Source organism: Corvus moneduloides, chromosome 1, assembly GCF_009650955.1.
Source record: "Corvus moneduloides isolate bCorMon1 chromosome 1, bCorMon1.pri, whole genome shotgun sequence".
Taxonomy (NCBI): Eukaryota; Metazoa; Chordata; class Aves; order Passeriformes; family Corvidae; genus Corvus; species Corvus moneduloides.
The window spans coordinates 161,254,779-161,267,661 of NC_045476.1; the positions used below are offsets into that span (position 1 = coordinate 161,254,779).

Sequence of the window (12,883 nt, forward strand, 5' to 3'; positions counted from 1 at the left end):
GTGTATGATTAACCTTTGTTAAAACTTTTATGTGAATGCAGATGTCAGAATTTGTCATTGTGGGGATTCAGACCAGGGAAAGTCTTTCACAGGGATTGCTCAGCTGTTACCAGTTTATTTCCTGCAGAAGCACATTTTAAAGTAAATTCAGTGTTCATTCTGCGTATTTCCGGATGTTTTTGAGAAGCTCAGCCATGCTGCCTGCTCCAGCACAGACCTGATGTTGTCAGGTCATTTGCTCTGTCAGGAGTCCACTGAGATCCATGGCTTTGGTTAACAGCTACGTCTCTGACCATATTAAGAAAAAAAAATTCATTTAAAACGTTTTTTTCTAATTCAAAGAACTCACTCCAGCTCTGTTGGTGTCAGCCTGGCTGTGCACACTTTAGAGGACGTTCTAGTATTTCCAGGCTCCTAATCCCAATGCACACTTTAGTGACTCCCTGCTCCCTGTTGGGGTGACTGTACATTTTAACTCAGCAATTCTTTAGTTTCTGTAGAAGGGAAATTCCTTGTCACACAACCCCTAAAGAAACCAGGGTGCCCATGTTGGATGACTGGCAGGTCTGGACACTGGGCATGCACAGGTTAGAGCCAGCCCACAGGACTGCGTTGGCTGTGCTTAGAAGTCACAGATTATTTTTTTTTTGGTAATTATTTGCCTGCTTGACCTGGTTTTTTGGGGTTTTTTTTAGAGTTACTGAATATTAAAATGCCTTTGAACACAAGTGAACCATTTGTCAACCTCTGAAAAACTTCAAAGACTTTTTAAGTGCAGTGATCTAGGCTATAGTGTTAACTATTGCACAGTAGAATGGTAGAATCACAGAATTATTAAGGTTGAAAAGATCTCTAAGATCACTGAGTCCAACCATTAACCTAACACTGCCAGGTTTATCACCAGGCCATGTCCCCATGTGCCACATCTACATGGCTTTAAAGCCTTCCAGGGATGGTGATTCCACCAGTTCCCTGGTCAGCCTGTTTCAATGCTTGACCATCTAATCAGTGGAGGTATTTTCCCTTATATCCAAACAAAACGTCCCCTGGCACAACTTGAGGCCATTTCCTCTGGTCACTTGTTACCTGGCATGAGAGACTGACCCCCACCTCACTACACCCTCCTCCCAAGGAGTTGTGGAGAGCAATAAGGTCCCTTCTAGCCTCTTTTTCTCCAGGCTAAGCACCCCCAGTTCCCTCAGCTTCTCTTCATAAGACTTCAGTATAGACTCCTAAAAAAATGAGCTAACAGGACCCCCATAGTATCACCTTTACTGCAGGTATCACATCCACCAGCCCAGAGGACAAATCCACCTCACAACACAAGTCCAGACATTTTCTCCAGCTCACAGGAGACTCACATAGCTCCTGTGACTACAGGTACAGGTCAGCTGTTCCTTTCCCTATTTGCTTCTCAGGACTTACAGAAGCTATCACCAGATGTCTGTATGTCAGAACTCAGTTTCAAATTCAGCTCAGCCCAGTTTCACATTATCTGGGAGACTTCCTAGAGAAAATGCAGGGGGAGGAGGAAATAAGAAGTCTTGAGCCCTATCCCATTAGCACTGCCTAGTGATGGGTCACTGAAAAACACAAAAGTGACTGTGCCATGGCACAGCAAGGCTGCATCCTTCTGCCCCATCTCTCACAAATGTCACAGCTGCTTCCAGTCCTGCCTGTATGAGCATAACCCTGAGGATGGAGAGGAGAGTGGTGCTGTCTGCACGAACAGCCAGCTCCACCAGCACTGCACGTGTGCAGTCTCTGCTGGCGACCACTGTGACTGCGCATCCACTGACCCAAGGCAGCGATCCCTCACAAATATCAGCTGTTCGTGGACTATTCACTGGCCTCTCGGGGGCTTCCCAAGGAGACTGCCACGTGCAAAGGGAGGGCACAATGCCTGTCACACAAGCACCACAAATACATTTTTTTCCCCAGGAGGATGTCGGTCGAAAGCGCTCGTTCTGCAGGTTCAGCAGCCTGGACACTCCAATTTTCTCATACTACCACATGCTTTAGTGGGCACATATAAATAGTCCCAGGGATATTGTAATTAGCTAGTGAGTCACTGGCACCTCTGGAATGTGAACCCATGTGCTGCAAACCACAGGAACTGGAGACACACTGACAGCTAAACACAGCCACTGCAGTCTGTAATTGTAGGGGACTAGTTTTACAACCAGTGCCTTCATTGTAAAATGCCCAAACACCCTTTAGAGAGTCACAGAAAAACACGCAGGTCGTAAATGTGTTGGAATTTTGGTCATTTGCACATGGAGGTTTCAGAGACAGGGAAGAGAGTTGGAGGCTGAGGTCAGTCTGTGGTACAACCCATAATGCAGTTTCTGCTCTTGTTCACACACACAGCCTGTGCGACTACTCAGGAGTTGAAGTCAGGGCTTTCATGTTCCTCCCTTGCCCTATTAACACCATCCAGTGTGGGATGTTTAATCCCATGTAGTGGTTGTAATTGTCCCTCCCCAGGGTTTATTTTTCTTAAGACCCTGTGGAAATCACTTCAGGCCTTTCTTTACTTCTGTGGCAGAGTCCCCTGAAAGCACCAGCCAGAATCTGTTGAGGAGTTTTATGTCCTCTAGTAATGTTCAGGACTAGAGCTCAGCTCATTCTTAATTCTAGCGATCATCCAGATTTCTGCAACCAAATCCCATGCCCAGCAGGTCTAGTTTAAAATGCAAATAATTCGAATGTGAAGTCTTAAAACCTCAAGAAGTATATTTCATTTTAAATAACATTCAAGTGTAGCTTTGATGCAGTATTATAGCTCCTAAAAATACACAAAGGGCACATCTTCATGATGCAAAATATTACCAGTGGGTTTCCCTGCCTGGTTTTCCATCCTTTGGTAAATGCTAACGGAATGAAAATGACAATTCAGCATAATAAGAGGTATTAAGTATGATAAGATTAAGTAAGATAAGGGGAGGTTTTATTGAATATTTTAGGGCAGATGAGTTAAACCCTCTTGTCTTTATTTCTCTTTAAAAAAACCCAACCGAAACATAGTACCCACAATAATGCTGTAAGGACTTTGTTTAAACCATTATTAAGCATTGGTTTTAAATATAAGACTTCCTGAAGGATAAAGTGATATTCTAAGTAGATTCCTTGCTTTCTTTCAAAGTTCTCTGTTCATTTCTAATGCATTCAGCAACATATTCAGCGTTATATTCTGAATTCATGTTTTATGTACTGTTAAGCAGATGCTGCTTCACTTCACTGACAAAATTTTTTCAGTATTAAAGCTGCCTATATATATATATATCAATCTATTCTTGCTCATGAAACCCTATTTCACTGTAGCAGCCCTTCCTGAATGATACAGCTGGAGATTTTTTATTTAAATGCTTTGAGACCAGAGGGTCATAGAATACAAACCTCTGCTATGAGAGGACTCATGACTATCCATCACTGTTTATTTGTCTCCATTAGTACTATTTCACCTCTCGTCCCAGCACTTCATATCTCTGACAGCTTCAAGTCTTCTTCTGATGTCTTGAATGTATCTCTCAAACAGCTGATTTCATTTCTTATTGCTGCCTTTGTCCTTCAGCTTGAGTGGTTCCCCTGTCTCCCTCCTGCTGTTCTCCTGATCTATTAACAGAGAGCAGTATTATCTCCCCTTTCCACCTGCACCCTGCAAGATTAACCAAGCCCACGTTTTTAATTGCCTCTGTCTCCTGAACACTCTAATAGCTCCTCAAGGCTGAATCCATCATTCCTGAGCTAAGGAGGTCTGAGCACGCTTTTCTAGATGAGCAGTAGCCAAAAGCCCTTTCCAGTCTCAGGAATTCTTCCCTTCTCCACCTTGTCCAGCAATGACCTTTGCATTTTCCCCAGCTCTACAGGACTGTGACGTACAAACATCTGCTGACTAAAACACCACCAGTTCCCATAGGAGGAGTTTATAGTTTATAGTCCTGATATTGATCCATACCTATCAAAACAGGCCTTTTAAACTAATAGTCCCAAGTTAGTTGGAAAAAAATCCCTGTGTTTTGGAGCCAACCAGTTCCTCCTTCAAGGATATTTTGATCCCAGTCTATAGAGTGGAAACTCACAGGGGAGATTAGACCTAGAAGTAGACCCTGATGGGCTTAATCACTGCCTACAGTCTGACTTGTTACTCCCTTTCCTAGAAATTTCGTAATTGTCACCCTGCCAGGCAGTTTCTGGCTCAATTTACGTTTATTAATCTCTACCCTTTTTCACTTTAGCAGTGACTTTCAATGCAGTGCTCAACAAATGCTTGCTGAAGTCCAGATAGATGAGATTTACTTACTGCTGTTTATCTAAATAATAAAAAAAACAAACTGTGTTTTAAAAGGAAAGTATCAGTTTAGAGCATTGGCTCTTCTCCAGATCACAATGTGGTTTTTTGATGCAGTAATTTCATTCTGCATGGAGCAACCCTCACTACCCACTCTTCAGCCTCTGACTTAACAAAATCTATGAATCTTCCATCTCATCCACACCATTGTTTCCCTTCATCTCACAGAGTTCCTCCTTTTATGGCTGGTTTTATGGTTTAGCTTTTATTTTTACTTCTGCTGATACAGACTGACTCAATTCACATCCACTTAAATGCAGGCACAGAACTAAATGTAGCAAGTCATGCTATAACTTGTATGCAGGTAGGGTAGACAAGAAAGGGCTGGACCTGGTGATGCCTTGTGTGAAACAATTGTCTGTGCCTTCTGCTGTTGAATATAAGACAAAAAAAAATTTTAAAAACATTCACAGGAAGACTTTTTCCCGTCTGACCTTCAGTTCTGATGTCTTGTCCTTCTCTGAGAGAGGAAAAGGTGTTAAATCTAAGAGCTTTTAAATACTGTTTTCTTTGTCCCCAAAACGAGATTTACTGCAACTTCTACTCTATGAGACTGCACTTAGTGTCCATTGAGAAACAAGTTTGTGCAAGATACAGCTACAAAGTTCAGTGTCAGGAGCCTGTTGGGCAAGGATCAATTCTGGTTCCAACTGGAGCACAAGGCACAGGTGTTACCTTAAAAGCCTTGTACATATGAGGACCTGGGTGGCAGAGGAACAGCCTCCCCCTCAGTGCTGTCACTCACAGACCTCCCAGAGCTGAACCTCCCTCACAGGTCTGAGAGAGCAGGACACAGGCTGTGCCTCAAAGCTGAAGTGCAGTCCCATTTGCAGTAAAACACAAAAGCCTTTCAGCACAACACATCCTCTTGGAATGGGAAGCACAGCACAGTGGACCAAGTTTTCCAGTTTAGCTGGAAGAAGACAATGTTTTTCTGTTGGAATCAGACCCAGGAGCCCAGAGTCTTCAGAAAATGCTATGAATTAAGTAAGGAGCACATGAGAAGTGGAACAGCACTTTAATCTTACATGATCCATCTCCAGCAGCACAATAATCCATAGCAGACCCAGACTATCTGTTCCATTTCTTCCAGGGAAGAGGCACACATTTTCCTAATTACCATGAACAAGATGTGAAATAAATAATTTTCTCACCATATTGGAGCAATCAGGAGCCTTCTGCAAATCCTCTGTATTGTTGGTGAGGGACTGGAGTTGTCACTTTTAATTAAATACTGTAACTAATCTGTTGTTAAGACACCAAATGGTATGGTGAATGTTTGTAGTGAGCAGAGATATCTTAGGTCAAATAAATGACCAGCCCTGAATGATCAGCCTGACCAGATGGTGCAAAAAAATTAATTTCTGCTTAGGGAATTCCCTAATATAGTAAAAAAAATTTTAAAAAATCACTGTGATTCTGACCAAACTGGAACAGTTGCCCAGAGGATCTGTGAAGTATCCATCTTTGGAGATACTGAAAACTCAATTATACAAGGTCCTGAGATATCTGATCTAACTTTAAAATGGGCCCAGTTTCAAAGGAGACCCTATTTTGAGTGGGAGGTTAGACTAGATGATTTCCATAGGACCCTTCCAACCTGAACTAACATACAGATCTGAGACATTCTGAGACAATCTTTTACATTAACAGGCTGAATATTGGCTTCTTTCCTAGCAGGGAAGTGGAATTTGAACATAAAAGGAGAAAAAAAACCCTCAAAAACTTTATGGAAGAGACTAAGTGTATATATATATATATGTATATATATACACACACACACATATATATGTATATATGTGTATATATGTATGTATATACACACATATATAAATATTACTGTAAATAGGCATTCTACTCAAAACTTTTGTGCCAGATCTGAATTGGCATTCCTGTCATTTACATTGCTCAACAAAAGATGTATTTTAGAAGTCAAATAAAAGCATAGAGTCTACTAATTAGCACTTGAATCAAAATTCAGATAAACATGAACTGGCTATAGGAGTCCTTTTGCAACTCCATTCTTCTGGAAAGAATCACAGAATGTGATCATCTGAGAAGGGACACAATCCTGCCACTCATTTTGAGCAGTGGCTTCCACTGCAGATAGATTCATTCAGAATCAGTAGGCCTGAATTGCTCTGAAGTTTGCCTGGCCAGCAACAGGAGGACTTTCAGGACAGGTTAATGCAAGACCCAGCGATAGACAGCAGCTCAAAATAGGTGTTTGGGGATGATCTGCTTGGGTCTAATGACCAGAAGAGATGTTACCACACAACATAATCACAGGCTCAGATGTAATCAGACCACAGCCAAAATAAGCTGCCCACAGACAGCCCAGTTGGAGCTGATATTTTGTGCAAGGAGTGAAAATCCTCCAAGGAAAAAATTCTGAGTGAGTTTCAAAGCTGTCAAACATTGACCATTTCTACTCATAATCAAGCTGCAGAAGAGCCTTCAGCCTCCCACTGCAGTGACTTGTGTTCTTGGGTCAGTCACAATTATTCCCAGTGCAACCTTGATGGGCATCTTTTCTCTGCCAACAGCTCAAACAGTCTTTGGAGGCTGGAAAAGAGGCACAGTCCACGCATCTATCTGACAGATTAAGTCCTTCAGCTGGCTGAAAAGATATATCAGAGCTCACAGAAAAGCAGAGATATCACCAGACTGTATTTCCCCTTGATGTCTCACCAGTGCTTCAGAAAATCTTTTATTTATATAAAAACACACGTAAACCTTCTCCAGTGATAACTACCATTGTGCTTGGATTTCCACAACAATCACAGATCAAATAAATGGACATTAAAAGTCACTAAGTGTGCAGTGGTAAGAAAAAAGTGATCTCCAAAACTTATTGCATTCCTCTAGCTACTGCACTAAGCTCCACTGGCTTTTTAATTTGATGCCATATCAAAAGATGCTTGATGTGATTAATTTGGTGTTGGCTGTCAACCTTTATCTCATTCGGAGCCTCACAGTTTGTAATACACTTCTCCACCACTGAACATGTGTTGGAATAAGAAAACTCCAGCTAGGAAAGATGTAAGTAATCAGAGCATCACACTAGAAATGCACAGTTATACTATTTCAGTTCCCAGAGGTACAGCAGAAAAGTGTGTCTGTTTACCTGGAATTTCATCAGTGCCCCCATTGGTGTGTTTGAACCGATCTCCTTCCACGTGGACATTTGGGCACAGGACATCTGAAAAGCAAAAGAACCAGTACAGAATTATCCCAAGGAAACACATCTGCAGAACTTACAAAAGCTGATCTTCTGGGTGTTGTTCAGATTCTTGCACGTGGCAATAATTCAGCAATAATTCCAGCCCAGGCTCTGTACATCCTAAATACCCTTCCTCTCTCCTATTCCCTAACTTCATGATGGACAAGAGACCCAATATACTATGTCTGATTTTGAGGCACTTTTTTCTGCCTGACCAGACAGGAAGACAGTCAGGATAGGTGAACCGAGCCTTTCCATCAGCTCGGACAACACTCTGGGTTTGTGTCTTTCTCCTGCCCATAAATGTGCATGAAAGTCACAAAAAACATAAGAAAATACAGAATGTGCTTCCACTCTTGTATTGGTTGGAAGTTCTGAAGGGCCAGCTGACATGGTGCGCTGCCCAAACTTTTCAGAAAGGACAGCTCCTAGTCTGGGAAACCTCCTTGAGTTTGTTCAAGCAGAAATCAGAGTTAAATATGACTAAAATTTTGAAGAATATTCACCCTTAAAGACAAGCTTCAAAAAGTCATGAAAATACCCAGCCTTTCTCAGCCATTTCTCATGCTCCCAATTAGTGTCAACACAATTGCAGATAAATGCTTTTCCACAGAGAACTATGTATCCACCTCCTTCCTGCCAAACCTTTGAAATAACTTCTGTTTTTGCTTTCTTTTCCCAAATCAGTAGGTTATTGCACACTTGTAAACAATGGGGACAGGTAGCTCAAGGAATCAGTTTAATGAGAAGAACTGTTAGAGATATTTGGCCTGTATAGGTCCAATATAATAATAATAATAATAATAATAATAACAACTACTATAAAAATAGTAACAACAGCAACAACAACAGCAACAATAAATATATATCATTATAATATTGGACTTGTTAGAGCAGGTCCAGAGAAATCCATAAGGATGATCTGAGGCCTGGAGCACCTCTCCTATAAAGACAGACTGAGAGAGGTGGGGTTGTTCAGCCTGGAGAAGAGAAAGTTCCAGGAAGACCTTATAGCACCTTCCACTAATTAAAAGGGGCTTATAAAAAAGTATAGTGATAGGACAACCTCTTCTTGCCTCTTAAAGAACCGTAGCCTCCCTTTTGCCTTTATTTTACAAACATCCTGTGCTCCTTTTGGCTCCTCCCTGCCTGCCTGCATCTAAGGCATAAATAGTCAGCAAGGGAAAGAAAATTATTGCAATTCTCACTTTCCAGCCACAGAATAATCCACAGAGGCTCAAAAGAGGTTGGTACTTTACCATCCCAGTTATTATCATGGCTCCGTGTGTCCAAAGGAGCAGAGTGCTGGACTGACAGCACATCCATAAGTCCCAAGGAGACACCAGGTCTCATTGCTACACCCAGCACTGCATTGCTGGGAAGGCAAGAAAAAAGCTGTCCTTCTCCTTTGGAGCCTTTCTATGAAACCCCTGATATAGGTGAACATTTTAGTGCCAGAGTGTTTCTTCCTGTTCCTTCTGCTACCACCACGCAAAACTCTGAGCAAATACTTGTGATGCTCAGAGGATTTGCAGCAATGAGCATCCGCTGCAAATGGCAGAGACAGTAACAAAATCTGCACTGCAGCTAAGGCTCTGCTAATTTGTAAATCTTTATGGATTTACAGAAGAGAAAATACAGCTGACTGACCTGAGCTTTCAGCCTCTGCTCCTTGTTACATCCTCTGCTTGCAGTTGCCTTTAAATACGTATTATTTAAAACTTATTTATTGTCTTCAACTTTATATAATATTCTGTCAATCATTTGTTTTACCCAAAATTTTTATCAGCACAGATTTTGCATTTATATCCATGGGGCTCATGGAAATTTTTAATAGCACCAGCAGTGCTATATTTCCCTTTAGAGTTGCACTACGAATGATGGCTGAATTTCCACTGACATCTGCTACATGAGATCAGTCAGCTTTTAATCCACTGTAGAGTGCTACTTTTTAATGCAAATGCAATTCAATACATAGTAACAATGCCTAAGAAACACTGTACTTTATTAAAGAACAAATGTACTTTATCAAGGTAGTTACCATATCAACCAAACTGTAACTCCACAGAAGAAAATTAGTTTTGTTAGAGATGACCTCCTTCTCATAAAATTATAATTCTTGACTAGGGATACATAATAATGCCCATTCTGTAATATTTTATTCACTGGCTTCAACATCAAATATTACTTTTTTTGTGAGTGAGATCAGGAAAATTGCTTTATAACTATACATATGGACCATTTTTCAATTTTTAACAGCCTTACATTATCATCATTTCAAAGGCCCATAATTAGAGGGACTAGGAAGCTCTATGTATGTAAATTTGCAGATGACACCAAGCTGAGTGATGCTGCTGACACTCCTGAAGGATGGAGCCATCCAGAGGGACCTGCACAAGCTCAAGAAGTGGATCATGGAAATCTCATCAGGTTTAACAAGACCAGGTGCTGGTGCTGCATTTGGGTTGGGGCTGGGGAATGAAGGGACTGAGAGCAGCCTTGCCCAGAAGGACGGGGGTGCAGGTGGGTGAGAGGCTGGACAGGAGCTGGCCGTGTGCACTGGCAGCCTATAAACCAATCATGTCCTTTGTTTGTACAAGCTTCTTGTTGAAGGAAGCTTTTCTGAAAGTAATTTAACTGCAGATAACACTCTTTCCTGAAACCAGATCACAATGAGATCTGTTTGATGAGGAGGGACTTAAACCTCACTTTTAAACATCATTTCTTAGAACCTTCCCTATGAAAAGAATCCCAAAGCTCTCAAACATTTTAAAAGCAAGAGACAAAATGTCCTACAGAGTACACATTCTGGAAAGAGACATGTCAGAAGAAGGTCTTGGCTCAGGAACATTCACTAGCACTAAAATAGTATTAATAACCTATTATCAATAAAATGTAATGATAGGGCTGTGAGTTTGGAAAAGAAGAATAATCTGGTCATTTAAGTCTCTTTTCCTCCAAGCTGTTTCAAAAGCAAATTAAGGAAATGGGACAGAAAACAAAGGGAAAAACAAAAGAGAATGAGAAAGAAGTGGAGAGAAACACAGGGAGGGAAGGAGGGAAGGAGGGGAGGAGGGGAGGAAGGGAGGGAGGGAGGGAGGGAGGAAGGGAGGAAGGAAGGAAGGAAATGGCAGTATTGTGTTTGTTATAGCAATTCCTGGCCAGGAATGGTGTGATTCTGCTACCCCTTAGGGCTTTCTGTAGAGAAACCTTCCCTGTAAAGTGACAAACACAAATCCCCATTTCCAGCACTCCATCCTTGTGTCCATAGGACTTCGCTGGAACAGTTTCTTAATTTTCATTTTAATTCTTTCAAGAATAAGCAAGCCCTCAGCTGCCAAGGGCTCCTCTGGGGACTTGTGTATAATGAATGCTGAACATGTGTAGCTGTCAGGTTCCACAAGAATAAAGTAGAGAGGTGAAAATAGAAACACAAGAAGGTTAAAGCAAACATTATTTATTACCATGTTTTTTTGGTTGTTTTTTTTTTTTCCTTTCCAGACTGAGAATTTCAGGATTCCAGAATCTCAGCAGCACCCAGTGCAGTGACAGAGATTCAGACACACCCTGTATCTCCATCATTATTCCATTCCCACAAGAGAAATTATCCAGTTTCTCTCAAAAGGTGGGATTCTCCCAACCTAAACATTTGAGTTGTCTCATCTCCTGACAATGAAGTTTAGCCCCTTGTAATTCTATCCATGGATAAGGCAATACAGGGCAAATGCAAGCTTCCCTAAAAGTTGTCTGCCAAAACTTGAGACCAGACAGCCTGGTAAGAAAGAGGGATTTGGGGTAAGGGGTGGGTGGGTTTCATATTTTTATGGAGATAGTATTGCAAATTTTTTCTACATTGAAATAATTTTTCCCATTGAAGATTGCACTTAAACGGGAAGGGACCTGGTGGGAAAATTTTTCTTAAAGTCAAGAATATTTCATGAAAGTAGTTTCTCAGAGGAGCTTTCTCAGAGCCCATCAGCTCTGTTCTTTAATTATGCAGGTGGTTCTCTGTGCAGCAGTTCCTCCAGCACATTTAATTCCCTGCAGTCAGTTGATGACTCCTATATATAGTACTACCTTTATTTGTTCTTTTCTTTTCTTTTATAAAACATTGCACATAGACCACTTTATAGCCTCAAAATTTAAGGGTTTTTTCCCCCACTCTTTTAAAAATGCTTCTTTTAAAAGAATACCTCCACTCTCTGCCCATATTCACTGAATATTTTTTGGCGAATGTTTGTTGTCAGATATTCTTTCCCTGCAAGTGAACCAATCCATAAAGTGCCACACACCATGGAAACAAATTTATAAGGAAAAATGTGGTGGTTTTTTCCAGCTACAGTGGCGGGCGGCCCTGGCAGTGTAATGAGCCTGCAATAGTGTCTGTACTAACATTATAATTTGTATCAAGGTGTAGGTACAACAGAGCATCACAGCAATTATATGATTACACCTTGCAGTATAATGCCTTGTGCAACTCTCTCTTCCTTTCTGAAATCACACTGAATCTTCACACTGTGGATTTTGAAGTCCCTTAGTGCCAGGAAAATCACCTGTTTGTGGCTGCTGAAGCCAAGGCCGATTCTGCCTTTTTTCCTTCAAATAATGCCTACATTGATGATGGATGAGGTTTCCATATTTGGTGTCACATGAAGGCTCTCTGTCACCTCAGGGACAGAATCAGAGCATCATGGAATGCTTTGGGCTGGAAGGGACCTTAAAGATCCTCTGTTTCCAATCCCTCTGCCATGGCCAAGGACACCTTTCACAAGACCAAGTTTCTCAGGGCCCCAGCCAACCCGGCCTTGAACACTTCCAGGGATCCAGCATCCGCAGCTTCTCTGGCCAACATGTTCCAGTGCCTCACCATCCTCACAGTGAAGAATTTCTTCATGATATTTAACCTAAACCTGCCCTCCTCCAATTTAAAACCATTACTCTTTACCTATCACTACATGCCCTTGTCAAAAATCCCTGTCCAGCTCTCTTGTAGAGCTCATAAATGCTCATGATGAAATGCAAAGGGAATAGCAAACCCTCCCCACAACACAGCTTACAGGCTGAGCAAACACATCCACAGCCCACCCTATTTCTCATAATATCCTAAGGCTGTCACATTTTTCCATTAAAACATTATTCTGAAAATGCACCAGCACCCAGCTGAACTGCTCCCCAGGCTCCCCTGTCTGCTGAGAAATTCCCAAGTGATTTCAGTGAGACTGTGGATATCTGTGTCCACAGGGGTCCCTCCCCTTTTCCAGCACAGTAGCCAGAAAAAGTGAATCTCTGTGTGACTGCACATTCAGTGC

At 41.6% G+C, this 12,883-nt stretch overlaps 1 protein-coding gene across 1 annotated transcript in view; it reads right to left on the minus strand.

Moving 5' to 3' along the window:
- Nucleotides 1-12,883, minus strand: part of COL22A1 (collagen type XXII alpha 1 chain) — a 227,599-nt gene that overhangs the window by 154,313 nt on the left and 60,403 nt on the right. Inside the window, exon 4 of the mRNA XM_032134095.1 lies at nucleotides 7,479-7,553. Within this exon, the coding sequence (XP_031989986.1) occupies nucleotides 7,479-7,553 (75 nt within the window). The remainder of the gene's footprint in view (nucleotides 1-7,478; nucleotides 7,554-12,883) is intronic.